The sequence below is a fragment of the Abrus precatorius genome, unplaced genomic scaffold, assembly GCF_003935025.1.
Source record: "Abrus precatorius isolate BTA unplaced genomic scaffold, Abrus_2018 Scaffold9, whole genome shotgun sequence".
Lineage (NCBI taxonomy): Eukaryota > Viridiplantae > Streptophyta > Magnoliopsida > Fabales > Fabaceae > Abrus > Abrus precatorius.
This window is the reverse complement of record NW_020874439.1, coordinates 32,251,322-32,269,759: the sequence shown is the minus strand read 5'-3', so window position 1 is coordinate 32,269,759 and position 18,438 is coordinate 32,251,322. Positions and strand designations below refer to the sequence as shown.

Genomic DNA, 18,438 nt, shown 5'->3' with positions numbered 1-18,438 from the left:
CAAAATTGAAATAGGAAGAGAAAGAGAAGAATTGAATACAATAGAAGAAAGAGGCTAGAGGAAGAGTTGAGTATAAGGAGAGGAGAGATTGAGTACAAGGAGAAGAGGGAGGTTGGATAAGCATGGAAGAGAGAAGTTGGGAAGGAGACTTGTAGAAGGTGGGGGACGGGCCAATGTGGAATTCACTCAAGCAAATTTTAAATCCAGTTATCCTGAGAGAGACTCTTATTTCAAATAATATTACCTCCCATAAACAATACCTGTGGAAATCAAAAAGATGGTAGCCAAATGGTTTTCTGAAATGTAAGACCATTGAAACAAACTGTTTTTTACAAGTGCCGTCCATTAAAAAACAACCTGGTGCATCAGCTTTTTTACATAGCCCTATACATATTGCCTTTCTTGTATATTGAAAAGTCACATTCAAGGCAATTCAACAATTCAATCACGGAGTCTTCATTGGATCCTTTGAAGTACTCCAAAATATCAGTCAAAGAAGCCTGAAAACCAATGAAAATTCTCTTACAACTATAATCACAAAGCAAAGCATATGTACATATATATCAGAAAGCTGTGTCAGAAACACAAGTAAGTCTTTCACTAACCCCTTCATCAAGGTTCTTCAACCACTCTACAACAGAACACTCAGTAGCTTTCAATTTAGTTAGATTTATTTTCTCTGTTTCACACAGTTTTTGTCGTTTGCTTGTGAATTCACCCTCAGAGGCTAATGCATGCTTCTGTACCTGGCAACCATTGAGAGATGGAGAAGGAACCTCATTGATTTTTAAGTCACATTTTTCCCTCAAACTTCTGGCAGAAATGTCATCTTCATGTTGCTTTTCTGTGCAGTGTGTTTCTAAGGTAGGGTGTGACAAAGTTGAAGCATTATTTACAGGTTCATCTTTCCCAGTCGGGTGACTTCCAGATTGAATTTCTTCTAAGGATATTCCAGACTTTCGCATCAACAAAAATGTCTTGATATGCTGATAATTTACCTGCACCGTGCAAATTTATTCAATCTCAAGCTCATGGAAGTGATAAGCAGTTTAGCAGCCAGATGCTACAGAACACATATACTTAAGCTCACTTTTTATTGGGTTAACTACTTAGACTCCATGTGTTTTTCATGGAAAATTACCCCTGAATGTTGTCAGGCTCCGGGACACTCGTATATCAGTGGTTAATGAGTAATGTTTATAACATAATAAGAACTTTACATGACAGAGAATATAGCTTCTTGATGATAAAAAATCTGGTGACACTTTAGCCATTGATTACAAATTCTTTCTGAAATTCCTCAGCGGTTGCTACCCTTATCTAGTGATAGTTATACACTCTGACTGATCAATGGATAACATATAATAATATGAGACAATGGTTTAGTAAATGAAAGGACCAGGTATGTACAAGTTAGTATCATTTTGAAGAAAACAAAAGACAAGTAACATATCCAAAAATCAAAGTTGTTGTCGCCAAGGAGAACGGAGCTATAGATAGAAAAACATAGGAATTTTTTTTTTGCATCAATAACAAGATGTACTCAAATCATGATGGTAGGAGATTTGAACTCACATTTTCTGGCAACTCATTTTTTATAGGCTTCAGCTTGTCTGATCCAACCTTTGAAATAGCATTCTGAATTTCTGATATGATCTCTTGGGTCAGTCCTATCATCTCACAGAATCTAGTCCAATTGAAAGGTAAGCCTTCTTGAGCAGCTTCCAGCAGATATTCAACAACAGTTTGTTCCTTTATTGGAGCCGATCTACCTGGATAGTTCTGGTGTTACAAAGAGAGGAAAAGAAGTTATACAGTGAAACATGTGAAGTACAGATCTTTATCAGCAATAACAGACCAGTATGACATACAGCAATCTCTGGAATAGAACGACCATCTTCTTGCCACATTTTCCATGCATCAAACTTTGCTGATGTCAACTTCAATTTGTTGGCTACTGGAGATACTTTCCTTACTTCATTAGTTACCAAACTTGCTTCCCCATCCAATGATAGCTTTAATCCTTGAGACAGTTTCTTAATAACTTGAAGAAAATGATATCCATATTTTGTTACTAGGTGCTGTACAAAATTGTTGGGAGTTAGTATTTCAAACAGACAGAAAAGTAGGAAAAAAAAATGGCTTCAGTTATCTGACGACATGTTTCAGACCAAATATACTTGACAAAGCAAACATGCTCTGAGATATGATTAGTAATCATTAGAATGTAGACCACTGTCAAATGATTGCTTATTCAGATATTTAACTCATGTTCACACTGCACATTACTTCTCCCTTTAAGAAATCTAGAGACGAGAGAACATCATCTTAACATTACAATGACCCTTTGCAATTCGGCAATTTCTCCATGCACCTTAAACTGTAATACCTGCTAAGGATTTTAGAGTTTAGCCCCTACAGGTTTTCTATGTAGGGCTAAGACAAAATTTCTAAGGAAAACAATTTATACAAACACTGAAAAGCTAGAGATGTGTTTTTCAGACAGTCCGGAACTCTGGCAATAGTTAATTATGATGGTGCAAAGACCTTTCATCTGATATATGAAATGAAATAGAAAACAAATTATACTTGGTAGTTCAGAAAATAAGTCACATTCATCTTTCAAAATAAGGCCCAGAATCAAATAATTTGCTAAATAAGGCCTTTTCTCAGAATAGACCAGGCTTTTATAATAAAACATAAAAGATAGTAAAATGCATTGGGTAAGGAACGTCTATCAAATTATAGATTTAGTTTACTGCGAATTTTAAAGTAAGTTAAAAAATATATCAAGATTGAAAATTGAGTAAATAACTTTCAGCCAAAAATAAAAGTGAAGCAAGAAAGAATTCAAACAACGAAATACAAACCAAATTAGGAAATTAAAAAAAATAACATTTCAAGTGACATTTTGATGAGTTCCCCAATTTATTAAGTTAAATTCTATCACATTCAATTGGTTCCAGCTTATTCTTCTTGAACCAGTAAGGCTGGTCCAGTTTGAAGAAATCTTCAGAACTTTGGAGAGTTACCTGATTCACACCATCAATGTTTGCGAGTCTTGCTTTTGTGGATGGCCTTGTCAAAGCAATTTTTCTGATTGTTTGATCACCACATAGAGCATATCTATGAAGTAGGTATAACAGCATTATGAGGAAACCATGAATCAACGAAACTTTTAAGATATTATAGCCTTCGATGTGTTAAAAAGTAAAATAAAACCATACGGAGCTGTTCCAACACTTCTTGCCAGCTTTAATCTTTCTTCTAAAAGCATTTGGTAGAGCTGTCCCTCAGCCTGGGTAGAGAGAAAAACAATACAAATATTAAAATTTAACAGAAATGTACTTCAAAAACAAATGCATATGGTTCATATTTCTTATAAGCAAAACAAATTGAAAACAATAAGACAGTTGCTTACCTTTCATTATCTTTTTTTTTTTCCTTTTATATATAACTTTTATTTATCTTAAATCTACATTTAGTTGTCGACCAGTTATTCAAGAAGCTTCATTAAGGAAATGAGAAAAGAAAGAAAGAAAAGGAGTTAAAGAAACATAAGACTGCTTAATCACCAACCTCTGAAAAACCCTCTGGTGTTGAAGAGGCTAAAGTTTTGAATTCTTGCGTGCTTCTATTTTCCTCTTCTCCAAGCATTTCAGCAGTCAATGACAAAACCAAGGGAGGTTGATAATCTGGTCTAGAAGAGGCCAAAAATTGCTCTCCTTTTGAATTGACACTGATTCATGAAAGAACACAGTTTATGTCTAATTATAGCTTCAGTTATTACTTGTTAGACACTAAAATACAGAGAAACTGTAAAGGTACATAATAGATGGGCTTTGACATTAGATAAAACACTATAATAAAGTACTTCAAATAACTAATGCAATCTACCAAATAACTTGAAGAATTTACCTTATAGTTCTATACATCTCACTAACAATCTCCTTCAAATAACCTGTAGAACATTAAGAGTCAATTATAAATAGCATCTAGCTATTTTTCTCTAATTTAATTTATTGTATAAAATAAAAGATTGTATCATTGTTTTTGTGTAAATTGTGAAGTATGCCATATGTAAAATCTACCACAGCGAGAAATAAACATAAGCTACGAAATAATTAACAAGAAATGCATGAAGAAGTGATTGTGTTTAAAAAAAAAAAAGCCAATTATTTTTCATTTTAATTTGTTTTTTAATATAGATCATATGTTGATACCGCTACTAGGTCAAAAGCTCTGGTCGAAGAAGTGAAAAGGGAACCCATACACTCGGTGGGTTGAATGAAAATGAAAGAAGGGAAGATGAAAATAATGGGGGTCTCCCGCTGTTCTTTATAAAAAATTCACTCAGGTGATCAGACGGAGGCCTCTCACTATTGTAACCTAGTTCTTACAAGTTACAATCCGATCACACCCCAAGACTTTGAAAATGACTACAATGAAAAGTGAACAAGCCAACAATGTAATTAATAGAAAGTGGCAAACAAGATTTCATCATCTCAAGTCTCAACCCACTGAAATCATTTCCAGGATACATAATTTTTTCATCCACAAGTAAAAACTGCCTTCTAATAATTCAAGTCACCAAGTAAAGACAGAACCCACATAGACAGAGCAATAGAAAATGCAATCGATCTACAGAATTCAAACTATGCCTGAAACAAGAATGTCAATGGACAGAACTGTTTGACCATAAGTTATGACTGTAACTGGATAAATTATTTCCACTTAAAATACCTTGAGAAATCAATTGATGTCCAAGAGCTTTCCACCAATTTGCTGGATAAGTTTTCCCCAGTCCATGAACCGGAAGCTTGTCAAACTGGGCATCAAGAATTTTCTTGGCCTACAAGCCACAGGCAAATACAACAATCAGCAGTTGGAAGGACATAATAAAATTTAAAGGTAACAATCAAGGTCAAGGGTGAATGAAAACCTAAATGATATTCATACTTTCAAAGTATACCAAGTAGAAGACATTCTTAAAGCAGTGCAATAATCAGAGGCAGCAAAAAGGGCCCAAATTGCTAGATTCAAAATCGCTTTTGCATATTTGAATATGCTTATTATCTACCATGCCTCGTCTGAATCAGTATACACAAAGGCTTTGATTATTGTCACCAAGAACAAAAGGAAGTATACAGTTTATAGTCTTCTACATTCCACCATGAGACTTTGAGCTAAGAGTGTGCTTTTGTGCATTAGAATAACTGTAATATTCATTATTATGTTTGAACACATTCAGGATTATATTATAAATTAAATCATATCGTGCGTAAATTTAGCATATTTGAAATCAGACTTCCAATGGTGGAGTGAAGACATTTCCATGCTGTTTTCTCTTTTCTTTTCTTTCTTTCTCCTTTGTGCAACTGCAAATTCATGGTGGTCTGTCATTGCATCAGAACCATCACAAATTATTCTTCAGTTCTGCATTCCAGAGACCTAGTTAATCTCCCATCCTTAGACCTATAATCACAAAAATTCCCAAATTTTCTCCTGTCACTCAGTTCTTGATTTGGGCATCAAAATGACTTTTGCAGCTTCATCTTTAAAATATTACATCCAACTTTGACCCTTTTGCAGAAGTTCAATTCTTTTTCTAAAACACATTGATGCAGAACTAGATGAAATTGAATTGACATGTCACATAGGCATACTCGTAAGAAATAAATAAAACAAACCACCACTATCAAGTAAGGCTGAAAAGGGTAAACAACCTACGCTTAAAAGAAAAAGTGACAATAATATGCTAACAATCTACTTATCATAATAAGTGTCAGCAACCACACAAAAATATATTTGTGAATAAAAACACAAGGATAATCAAAAAAGATAAAATGGAGAGAACATGATGAAAAGCACAAGAAACTAAGGCCATCAAACAAGAACACAAAAAGTGAATGAATTCATTCTAAGTGAAACTAAATATTTCCTAATTTTAATTTTGAACAGCTTACTCGAGACCCACGCAGGATGTCAATGGGCATATTGAGGCCCCATTTTCCATTGCATGAATGAATGCAAGCCATCAGAAGAAATGCCTCTCTTGACAAGTCACGCTCCTTCTTTGAAACTTTGCAGTTATCACAGTTTCCTACAAACCACACAAAAGAAACTGAAAATTAGGGCAAAAATGAAAAGTTTATTTTCAAGCAAGCAATATTATTATCAGTTTTGTGAACTAGCCCAGTTAGCTGATATATTAAGTCCCTTAACGAGCCTTGATTTGAATTTCTTTGTAACAACTAACAAGACTGGTGTATACAACATGCATGAGTCATGATCCACCTTGAGGAGGAGTATTAGGATTAAACGCATAATATTCCTCAAATTCTATAAAGTCAACAAAATACTTAAGCTCAAACTTTTCAAGTGGACAATTGTAGTAAAGGATCTAGGTGAAGGACAAACCACATCTATCAGCTGAAAAATTTTCCCCAAAGTATTCAAGCAAGAACTTTCTTCTGCAAGTTGTCAGCATACAGTAGCGTTCAGCAGCCAGCAATGACTCCATGACAGCTTTTCTTTGCTTTTCCTGGTACATTGGAGGCCACACATGCTAGTAAGAGAATGAGGATAACTTTTCCGGGAAATCACAAAAATCATTAGCAAACTTTTTCTGATAAATAATAACAAAAAAACACATACTGTTTTTAAATCTCGACAATAAAAATCTCCCTTTGCAAAGTCACTTCTTGTGTAGTAAAGCCAACAAACAGAAGCTATACCATCTCTACCACATCGCCCACTTTCCTGGTAGTAGGACTCTACACTCTTAGGGCAACCATAATGAATCACTTGCCTTATGTTAGGTTTATCTATGCCCATGCCAAAGGCAATGGTGGCCACCATGATTTTCAGTTCATCTCTAACAAATAATCTGAAGAAATTAGCAAACAGTTCAGTTAGTTTTAAAACACATTGATTCAACATTAGAGAGAGAGAGAGAGAGAGAGGGTGAAGGGAGGGAGAGAAGGAAGGAACATGCTCCACCTTAACAGTGATCAAAGGTGAAAATTTGCTTCATATTCTAAAATAAGAATGTTCACCTATGAGACTCCTCTCGAGCTTCTGCATTCATTTGGCCATGGTACATTCCTGCCTCCATACCTGCTTCTGCAAGTGTCTTGAATATCTATTCAAAAAAGGATCAAGAAAAAAAAAATTAAAATAAAAGAAAAGGCTGCAGTCAATACATACAGACAGAATTTAGACAATAAAAATCCAAACAAGAGTTCCAGTAGGTATTCCAGTTTTTCATATAACATGATGAGAAACCAAGAGATAATCAACTGGAGCAATTGAATAGAAAATGGCAGAAGTTCAGGAATAAATGATACTCAGTGGATGTTTCAATCCAACTACTTTTCTTTTTGCATATCCAAGAAGACATACTTATTGTTAGCAGGAGTTTTACAATTTTTTCCTTCACAAAATGGGTTGAAAGTCCTCATTTTGGTCTTGAATTGTGATCAAATACCCCATACAATACCATGCACCACCGTTTTAAATTATTGTGCCTAAAAACTAAATAATCTTGAGTATCCAGTCAACTATCCCTTCAGCATAGTTTATTAAATATACTTTTGAGTCTCATGACAGTCTTCCATGATCCTTTTACTGAAATCCAAAATATTATTTTCAATACAAGAACCAGATAGAAAATTAACTGAATTTAAGGTTCAAGTGGATATTAGTAACACAATAGCATCGCAACAGTATTTTGGTATTCACTTGTAACATTTATAGCACATTACCTGCTCTACATCTTTGATTGTTGTGCAGTAAATTATAGTTGAACCACCACTAGCAACTTCTTTTGAAATTCCTAGCACAAGCTCATCAATAAAAGCTTGTCCGCGGTTAAATAGTTTGACACCATAGAAAAGATTTGCTCGATCAAATGAACCAACCATAACATAAGGATTATTCATCTTCAGGGAACTGATGATGTCAAATTGAACCCTGGCGTATAAAACAGAAAAGAACATGACAGATTGTTTATCTCATTTTATTAAATAAAGTTAGAGTATACTGTTAAGTAAAAGAATCATGAAGTAAGACAGTGTAAATGGAAGAAGCATCACATAAATTCACTAATTAAATTTTAGAAAGTAGTAGTTATCAATAAATTCTAATCCATTCTTATAACATGCTTAGAATAATGCTCAACACAAGTAACAAAAATACTTTCCTGTTAATGAGAATATGTTATAAAATAGAAAGAGAAAGAAACTACCAGAAGTACACTGTATGGGAAGTACTGGTGGGACTGTTGCATCAGTAAAGATTTAAATGAAATAAAAAATATCTTAGAACAAGACCATCAGCAGCCCTCCCCAATCCTCTAACTGAGTTTATTAGAAAGAAATTAGAATTCTGCAGATGTGGGTCAGTAACTCCAGAACCCGGTAACTTGTTTTTGCCACAAACAGCATCAATTTTAAAACTTAAGTAAATTAATGGGCTTAAATAGAATTGGATCATAATGTCGGAATGTTTATGAACAGAATTCATCTATCTCTGGATCTATATCAACTAGATACCAGATCAGAGAGAAAGATACAAATCAGTGCTTAATAACAGAAGCACTACTCTCCTACCCCAGGATATTCAAATCCTGGCTCTTCTTCCTTCAAATATTGCCCCTGAATAACTCCCTGTATCCTCCCCCCCCCCCCCCCCCCTTAATTCCGTCTCTTATTGCCTGCTAGTAATGGAGAGACAGACAAGCAGATAGAAGGCAGAAATGGACTGAGGCTTGAATCCAATGCTAGCAAAGCATAAAATTAAACACGGTGCTTACCACACTGACTTGAAAGTAAAAGTGAATTTGTCAATAAACAACAGTTTGGAGAGCAAAACATATACAAGATAAAGGAGGCAGAAAATGAGCCTTAGAATCATTATGAAGTACAGAAACGATACGCTTCACTAAGTTTAACAGCCCAAGCAAAAGATACTTACTTTTCAGTAGCAGTGGCAGTTAGACCAACAAAAGGAACATCTAACAGAACCTCACGTAACTTATCTAAATGCTTGTATTCCACCCTAAAATCATGTCCCCATTCTGATATACAATGGGCTTCATCAACAGAAAAATGACTAATTCCAACCTTTAGCAAGTTGGACCAGAAACTGCACAAATAAAATGAAATTTAACAGATCATAATTAGACAAGACAAAGCCTAGACTAAGATTGGTGATATAAAATAATCTTGAAAAGCTACACCCAACTAACAATTAATAGTTAATTGCAAGCATACTTGAGCATTATCACCTCAATCACAAGAAAGATGCATCAGAACACACGCAAGTTCACAAAGGATAAATGAAAACAAACAGAAAAATAATGAAGCGATGCTCATGCCTCATGTATGATAATCTCCCAGACAAACTAATATAGTAAAACTCCAAGCAAATGGTCTCTCCAGATCCTTGGGGAACCAAACCTTGATAAAATAAGGAAAAATACTTTGTTTTTTATCTGGTTATGATTTTCAGTAACTTTTACCACTTTTAGTACAGAATATACAACTTACCTTGGCCACTGAACATAAGAAAGAAAACTACTATTTGAGTAAAATATTTTTAACCATGAAATATGAAATCCATCATACAAAACTTTTTAATTTTCTACAGACTAAAATAACTAAAATTCTTATTCCAGGGTGAGGGATACGATAGGGGGGAAGTTCTTGAAGTTCATCTCCCTATATAAAATATATACCCAAATATTTAAAAGAAAATAAACTAATAAAGTACACAAGTCATATAACTTCTAGAGTCATTCCACACTTCAATTTATTACTAAGCTAAAAAATTAATATTAATGCGCTCAAAATAAGTTCGCAATCTACACTGATGAAGGTTCAAGGTTATGCATAAAATCTTTCCAGTACCTGGTAGGAATTGTGCATGCCTTTTCAGGAGTCATGAACAGAATGTCAAATTGACCACGTTCAGCTTTAGAGTGTACAGTGGAATCCTTCTGAGCACTTCCAAGATATTCAGCTTTAATGCCCCGTTGTTTCAAAGCCATGACCTGTTTGCCCAGTCTTCCGTATTAGATAATCACTATTTGCCAAAACAGACACGCATTTAAAGCATAGATATGTAACAAAAAAAAAAAAGGATGCATCGGGGAGAATTGATCACTTCACCTGGTCTTGCATCAATGATATCAGAGGGCTTACAACTATCCCAGTCTTGTTAACAACCAAGGGAGGTACCTGATAGCTGTTAAAGCAAAAATACAGCTTCAGTTTAAACTCTCCAGTTTAAGGAATTAGCTTCAGGAAGAGGGAAAAACATAAAGTAAGAGAAAATGATGATGTTTTTACCACAAGGACTTCCCACTACCAGTAGCCATGACTACCAAACAATCCCTTTTCTCAATAATTTTCTCAATAACTTCTTTCTGATAAGGCCGAAAATCTGAAAACCCAAAGTATTTCTGGATAACACTAACAAACATATCAGCCTCCAAAAATCATAACACTCAAATAATATTAAAATTGATAACACATAGACAACAATTGATGGAGCAACTCAACAACTTTTCCACTGCACGTTCAATTTACTTTTAATATATGTAAAATGCAACAAAAACCACACTTTTTTCGAACCCACCAACGAAATTGAAAATCAGCACATGAGTATCATAGTTTTCTTACAACAAGTAAAAGAAACGATGAAACTGAAGTTAACAGCATTGTAAAACCAATTTAACTATCTTCACCTTCTACGAAGAAGAAAGAAGTAAAGTGGCAAAGGAGAATGATTACGGTTACCTTGAGAAGGGAAGGCATAGTGTCCATGGTGAAGAGAGGAAGAAGGGAAAACCGTAAGGTTACAAAGTTGGAATGGAAGCCCCTAAAGAAGTGACATGGTTACTGGGGAACACTGATACTCCCGCCAAATCAACAAGAGGCACATACTGATGGGCCTAGGCCCTCACTTGGGCTGGGCTTAACATTGTCATAATCATGAACCATTTATTTTGATTTAAAATAAAAAAATAGGTATGAAAAAAAAAGGATGCTTTTGACAAAAAAAAAATGCTATAATTATATAATATTGATAAATTATTCTAATCTCATAGTCACACCCACTTCATTATTTGGAAAGTCATTTCATTGATGAATTATGCTAATCTGTGTGAAAAGTCATTTTATTAATAAATTATGATAATTTCATAATCATAAGATACTTTAGAAAGTTATTGTTAATTAGAATGAATAACTTTGTTTATTTGAAATCACTTGTTATATCATTAATTTTATTAATTTTTTCCCTTGTTATTAGGGTAAAGCTTAACGGATATACAGTATAACTAAAGTTAGTATTTTAATTTTTAAATTTAATTCTTAAAATTATTAATTATTTATTATTGTAGTGGTGAGAAGAAAATGTCATAAAAATGAAATAGAAAAATAGAAGAAAACAAAGAAATATTATTATTTAAAAATATAAAAAAACGAAGGCTTAGTTTAATCAGATTATCAAACAACCTTCATAAAGCTAAGTTTAAAGAAACTTTTAAAGTCTTTACATAAAGAAAAAAACCAATATAAAAAATAATAAAATTTTTCTTATAATTTAAAAATAATTTATATTTCTTTATTTTATTATAAAAAATTTTATTTAACTTCTCTAAAGTTTAAAGAAATAAATTATTTTTAATTTATAAAAAATTATTCATTTTTTATATTAATTGTTTTCTTTTTTTTTTTTTATAAAAGCTTATTCAAACTGAACCTAAATATGCCACTCAAAAGTTACAAAGCAAGAGATAAATTATTGATCGACTAAATTGTCCAATTATTTTCTTGAGAAAGTTACAACAAAAAACTCTGATACAATATAAATGTTTGTTATGAAACACAGAATCATCAAATTTTGTTCCATTATTTTCTAGAAGACAAATTTTCTGTATTCATCAGCCTCAATAGCCATTTCTTCTAGGCTCCTGTCTCTCCTCTCTTTATCCACCCCAAGCTCTCTATTCAACTCCTTCTCCTTTTCATTTATCTGCATCATTGACAAACATTCACTAAGGAACAATCATCATATCAATGTCAAAGTCAGAATAATTAGAAATAGTGGATGAAACACCCAAATTATTAGCAAGAAATAGAAGTTTTCATCTTACTTCATCATATATGTCATCATTGTTCTCAAAATCATCATTTTTCCTGGGAAGTATATGTATATGAACATGAGGCACCGATTGCCCTGCTTGGGGTCCATCCTATGATTCAAAAAGATTATTTGGTTGGTTCAAAAGCATAACATGGCAAGGGATGGTATCTGTGTTAGTCTTAAGTACGTCTCAATAAGTTCAATAGTAAAATTTATAGTATAAACTCCTTATACAACAAAAATTTATTAAATAAACACTTAATTAAGCTATTATCTAAATAAACCTTAAACAATTACATCAAAAGAATATGACTATAGTACTTATTACAAAGTGAAAAACACACTATTAAAGCTTTCTTCAAGTGTCTTACTTGGATACAAAATGTAAGTGATGATGCCTTATGGTAGCTCTCTAGCTGCCTACCAAGTTTCTTAGCTATGCACCATAAATCAATTGTCTCATCATCAGTTAGATCAGCAACGCGCTTGGCTTCGCGCTTAGGACAAACAAGAACATGTAGATACTGTTAAGTCAACCAAGTTCAGCTTCAAATAGCCAACTAGATTGAAGTTTACATAATGCAAAATAATTGAGCCTAAGTAAGCAACAATGTAAGAAAAACAATATCAAGAAGTGTGGTGGTTCACCGATAAAAAATCTGTGTGTGTATAAATTTCACTGCAGAGGTGTGCAGTGTACAATTTGACCATTCAAATTTATTAAAATATATTATTTAATAAAATTTTACATTATACTAATATAAATTTAATAGTTAAGATTGAATGCAGAGGATGTCTTTCTGATTTTTCTCCGATGAAACAAGTTAATTATGTTCACTTGGGGTGTAAAACATATGAAATATCCCTATGAGTAATTAAGCAGTCACATGAATCTTGTAACAAAATTGTTCATAGTAACCATTTCAATCATATAATGAAGCTACATATGCTGATATGTAGACTAATGATAACAATCCTTCAAAGCTCGTTGTGGAGGATCATCGCATATCTAATGCCATCTTTAGATGGTTTTAGCTTTCCTAACAAATCAGTTCCTCATAAATCATCCCAACTCAGCATGTATTAATAACATCCTATTAAAAAGGATATGACCTGCAAATGGAAAATAAAAATAAAAACATCTAGCAAGTTACCTCGTTGGAAGCAGAAATGATTTAAAAGTAAGTAATTGTTTATAAATTTAAATTTTATTGTTAATTTAATAAATCAATGCAAAACACAGTGCACTAATTACCCGACGAATGCTACAAAAGTTACATAATTTTTTAATCATTAGATTTATCTCAAATTTATGCAGGGATGAATTTATATTCCTTTTCATAACTCTGCATATTAGTTGTTCCTCATTGCTTTTTCTGGCATGCCTAACTGCGTCTTTGATTCAAGATTACCTATTTTCTTATTTTCATAAATAATTACAATATTGTCACTTTATTTTACTGCTTTCAGGGATCTTATTATTTTCACTGTTTTTGCGTAAATCATTGAAGACAAAATAAAATGAAAATAAAGTTACAATTTTGTAATTATTTGTGAAAATATAGAAAGTAAACTAAACAAGATGTCTTAAAATAGACAAGCCTAATAATTTTCTTTGCTAAACAACAAATTTTAAACGAAAGCCTTCAGAAAAACATATATTTATCTATAAAAGAAAATGGAAAAGAGAAAAGAAAAGATTATGCCACTTTGAATAATGGAGATAATGAAGCATGATCACAAGAGAAGTGAGAACAAATAGGTGAGGGAGCAGGATACCCGGCACAGCAGGACGCAGGTTGACAAAGGCAAAAGAAAGGTCACTTGTATGGAACACTGAACTATGGTGGATCTTATGAGGCCCAAAATCATAGTATTCACCAGCCATCTATATTTTCAGCCTAAACAAAATCGTTATTCTCAATATGCAAAAAGGAAATAACAAGGATAATATTTGATGATTTTGGTTAGTTGTCTATCTACCTTGAGGGGCAAAAGAGAAAATAATGATCTGGACAAATGTACAAGAATATGCAGTAGCAGATATGCTTTACAATTTGCATTTTGCTTTGAAATTTATAGGTGTAAAACCAAGTCCTTCTTTTCTTGGTCATTTTTTTATATATATATAATTCTTCTTACTTACTCCCTTAGTCTCTTTCTTTGGAAAAATAATAGAAAAATTACAAATTAAGAAGTGTTCGGAAAAATATATTAAAATATGGGAATGATTGAGATAATGAGTAGTTGATTAAGTCAACATTCAATGTTTGTTAAATGCTTTTCCTTGTTTTGTTTTTCCCCTCTAAAACAGGCTTGAAACCCATGGAACAAGATAATCTCTAATAAGTACACACGCTTCACTAAGGATGGAATAAGTTGAGCAAAAGAAAAATACTAAGGATGGAATAAATGTCATTTGCTTATGTAAAAGTTGTTTCCTTAGTACTCTCCTTACCTCAAAATGTTGTTTCCAAGAAAACCTTTGGAATAATTTGTATAATATTTTGTTGGGATCATTTACCTTCCTTCCACTGCCAATAACTTTTTTAAAAATGACAACTAGTCTAGCGGCAAATATTTATTTTATTTAGAGTTGAAGATAAACAAATAATAATAAAAAAAAATTATTAAAAAAAATATTTATACACTTTTATAACTTTAATATAATAAATATAATTTTTTATTAAAAAATTTTTATTTATGAATGCTTAAACTTAACATTAATGGCTAAAGAATGAATAAAATAAAATAAAAAATTAGAATAACAATAAAAATGTGATAGAAACATTGTTTTTTATAAATACTTTTTATTTTTTATTCTTTAACATATTTTAGGAACATTTTTTTAACATTCTACCATATAAATTCAGACACTTGATATTTTTATTTGGTCATTTACGGACAAAACATTCGGGTAGGCATTTATGTAACTGTGCTGAAATTCGAAGGATTAGGCGTAGGTTTGGAATAGGGTATTGCAGCTAGAAAAAACACGGAACGGATTGAAGTTATAGTTTACAAACTTGGTTCTAAGCAACTGGTTTTATTTCAATACTCAAAGATGTTAATAGACCATAAATTACTTAATATTATCAAATTGACATAGTGTATAAGTTGACTGACTCATTGAGAAAGAAAACACATTATAATGGAAAGATGTGTACACACGGAATGAGGGAGCATTTCTTTATTAAAAATTGTAAATTATGATTCATGAATGGTTTGATGACAATATACTTTTCTTTTGTAATTATGGTAATTGACGGTTTTGTTATTTAACTAGATCACATCACTATCAGACTAGCCAAGACTATACACCTTGAGCTTATGAATAATTGCTCTCTGAGTGGAGGAAGCATAACTTGTGTTGAACCCTTTTATAATTCTCCAACACTACCAAGCAAAGCTGAGGCTAACAGAAAAAGATAAAGCACTAAGTTTTGTTACTTTAAATTGAACCAAATTGTCATCATCCCTTGATATGAGTACAATGCTACATGTAACCATAAATAATAAGTTCCCCTGAGGACTAGAATTTGTGTGATTTGTATGGTTCAGTGCAATGCAAAGTTCTAAAGTGGTGGAATAAACTTTTCTGTGGCTACTAGGAAGTGCATTAAATGATCTATAATGAGAAAATCTGCAGACAGAATTTAAATTCTGCCAGCCAAAAAGTTATAAGAAAAGTTTTCTGTATTCATCTGCCTCCTGAGACATCTCTTCAAAGCTTCTGTCTTTCCTCTCCTTGTCCAAGTCAAGCTTTTCTTTCAATTCCTTCTCCTTCTCATCCATCTGAACCAATTATAAACAGTAGATTAAGAACACATCAAATGAAACAAAATATCAAAACCACATTATAGCCATGAGAAAAAAATTCATCCTACTGCATCGTATATCTCATCGTTCTTCTCAAAATCGCCACCTTTCCGAGGGACAACATGAATGTGAACATGAGGCACTGTCTGTCCTGCTTGGGGGCCATCCTAAGTTACATAAAGATAATTCAATTATTTTTATGAGACACAAGGAGCATTTAATGCAGCCAGCACAGTTCGTAAAAGTAAGGAAAATTTGAATACCAAATACAGGCCAAATTCACAAAATTGAATCGCCCCCCCCCCCCCCCCCAAGTATTTGATCATCTTATCAATATAAAATATGCTGAACATCAAATGATGGAGATCAAATCTATTTTCAAATATCACCACCTAAGAGTAATTACAAAATATTATAGAGAAGCTGTAACATAGAATTTGGAAACAAAATCCAGAGAAAAAAGAAAGTATCATGCACCAATAAACAGTCATATATTTCATACAATTGACAATTTGACATAGGACAATAAGTTCTTCAACATTTCATCTTTTCATCTACCATAATGCTAACATATGAAAGTGTCATCTTGTTTACATTGAAAGAGAGAGAAGTTGTTAACAAGAAGAAGGAAAGAAAAGCAGAAGAAAAGACATGATGGCAAGTTTGCAACACAAACTGCACAACTAGAACTGAACAAGAAATATGAACAATAAATTATCTTCCAGAAAAAAGAAATATGGTTTAAAGAAGAATGAATTTAATAAAAAGTAGTTAGTAAGAGAAATGGTTAAATGGGCATAGTCCACATCAATCTTACTTGGATGGCCAAAGTAAGTGATGAAGCCTTGTGGTAGCTCTCAAGCTGTCTTCCAACTTTTTGTGCAGTGAGCCATAAATCAGAAGTCTCATCAGCGGTGAGATCAACAAATCGTTTAACTTCACGCTTTGGACAGATAAGCACATGTGAAAACTGTTAAGTCAATCATTTTCATAGCCATCTGGATTCAAGCTTTACAACTTCTCACTAAGCATCATAAAAGAATCTCACACTTAAAACTCAACGCTCTTTAGTAAATAACTGTAGAACTAATATAAATATGAAGACTATGCGTGCTTCCACCACTTCCAAACCAACATATGCAGGACACAAATAAACTCCTTATGCTTATATCGTATATCAAACAATTAACTGCATATGGATAATCTATCAACAATTGAATCATTCTAGTGATCATGATGAAACCATAAACCAAAATGGACGCTGATTATATAAAGAAGCTCCATAAGCAGACTCACTAAGATGTTTCTCAGAGTCAAGGACCAAAACCCCAGAATATATTGTGCTGAATTACATGATCTTTGTATATGTTTGTGCTGCAGTATCAGTCAGCAACAAAACTCAACATAACTTGTGCTTATTACTGTTTTTCCAACCAAAACAGTGACAATTGACAAACTATGAAATTCACCCAATTAGAAGTTGCATTCACTGTTTAACTAAAAAAAAGGGATCAACCATCTCAGCCTAGCATTGTGATTTAGAAACCCGTATAAAGGATATGACCTGCAAAGGGACAAAAACGAGTAAATCATCAAAATGGATCGTTTGTAATCACAGAAAAGACAACAATTTCATAAACAACACAGTAAAAAGACAATTTTTTTTGGCTTTACTTTTGTTTTAGCAAATCAATTGGAAAAAGAAAAGGGTACACCAAAATGAACTGAATTATGGGTGTATGAAAAATTAGCCATGACGAGTATTCATAAATCTTACCAGGGAGAAGAGGACGCAGGTTAACCATGGCATAAGAGAGATGGGTGGAGTAGAACACTTCACTGTGGGGAATCTTGTAAGGCCCAAAAGTGTAGTCTTCTGTAGCCATCTGAGTGAAGAGACCAAGGAAAATGGTTAGAGATTGAAAATGGTAAATAAGAGATGATGGATATTCATTCACCTTGATGGTAGAGAACCCGATTGGTCGGATTCGTAACGCTGTTGAAGAGAGTGGCAGAAACCAACGAGGAATGTGGCCAATGCAGGGCAACGACACCATTTGCACCTTCAAACTTTCACATTTAAAAATAAAAAATAAAAAACTCTAAAAGAGAAATCAGTTTAACTGTGTACTGTGTCTTAAAATAAAAATTTAAATAATTTAGAGTTGGGATTTTCTTTAACCAAATAAGAATAAGAATGGAACGTGTGATTTAAGATTTGGGGTCTGTGAAATTTATTATCTAGTGATTTAACACCTGCTCATTGAATATATTTAAATTAACGATTTTTTAAAATTATATTTTAAGTCATAAGTTAAGAATTTATATACAATAAATTTTTATAAAATAATAAAATAGTATAATATTTAATATATTAATAATATTAAAAAATTATCAACGTATACTCACTTATTTTTTAAGTATGAAATAAAATATTTAATTTTCTTAAAATATACATAAAATGTA

The 18,438-nt window shown here is 32.7% G+C and overlaps 3 protein-coding genes across 6 annotated transcripts; all 3 read right to left on the bottom strand.

Annotated features, from left to right (window-relative positions):
- Positions 1-204: 204 nt before the first annotated feature.
- LOC113849276 (probable ATP-dependent DNA helicase RecQ) lies at positions 205-10,897 on the bottom strand. Of its 2 annotated transcripts, XM_027479053.1 has the most exons (19): positions 10,803-10,897; positions 10,353-10,465; positions 10,173-10,248; positions 9,912-10,054; positions 8,977-9,147; positions 7,767-7,974; positions 7,059-7,144; positions 6,658-6,889; positions 6,421-6,544; positions 5,967-6,103; positions 4,744-4,852; positions 3,919-3,961; positions 3,580-3,739; positions 3,228-3,298; positions 3,033-3,126; positions 1,872-2,081; positions 1,576-1,782; positions 606-998; positions 205-500 (listed from the first exon to the last, which is right to left on the bottom strand). In XM_027479053.1, the coding sequence occupies exons 1-19, from the start codon at positions 10,827-10,829 to the stop codon at positions 375-377; spliced, it is 2,730 nt and encodes a 909-aa protein (XP_027334854.1). In that variant the 5' UTR covers positions 10,830-10,897; the 3' UTR covers positions 205-374. The 2 variants fall into 2 exon arrangements, with proteins under 2 accessions (XP_027334854.1, XP_027334856.1); XM_027479055.1 differs by lacking the exon at positions 10,353-10,465 and having other exon boundaries at positions 10,803-10,881.
- A 1,028-nt stretch (positions 10,898-11,925) lies between these two features.
- Positions 11,926-14,041, bottom strand: LOC113849618 (bifunctional bis(5'-adenosyl)-triphosphatase/adenylylsulfatase FHIT-like). The gene is made up of 4 exons (XM_027479643.1): positions 13,910-14,041; positions 12,525-12,677; positions 12,164-12,262; positions 11,926-12,042 (listed from the first exon to the last, which is right to left on the bottom strand). The coding sequence occupies exons 1-4, from the start codon at positions 14,039-14,041 to the stop codon at positions 11,926-11,928; spliced, it is 501 nt and encodes a 166-aa protein (XP_027335444.1).
- Positions 14,042-15,633: 1,592 nt separating this feature from the next.
- Positions 15,634-18,039, bottom strand: LOC113849617 (bifunctional bis(5'-adenosyl)-triphosphatase/adenylylsulfatase FHIT). Of its 3 annotated transcripts, none has more exons than XM_027479640.1 (5): positions 17,936-18,039; positions 17,750-17,860; positions 16,790-16,938; positions 16,041-16,139; positions 15,634-15,948 (listed from the first exon to the last, which is right to left on the bottom strand). In XM_027479640.1, exons 1-5 carry the CDS (start codon positions 18,027-18,029, stop codon positions 15,832-15,834), a joined length of 570 nt encoding a protein of 189 aa, XP_027335441.1. In that variant the 5' UTR covers positions 18,030-18,039; the 3' UTR covers positions 15,634-15,831. The 3 variants fall into 3 exon arrangements, with proteins under 3 accessions (XP_027335441.1, XP_027335442.1, XP_027335443.1); XM_027479641.1 differs by having other exon boundaries at positions 16,790-16,915; positions 17,775-17,860; XM_027479642.1 differs by having other exon boundaries at positions 16,790-16,915; positions 17,936-17,992.
- Positions 18,040-18,438: the final 399 nt, after the last annotated feature.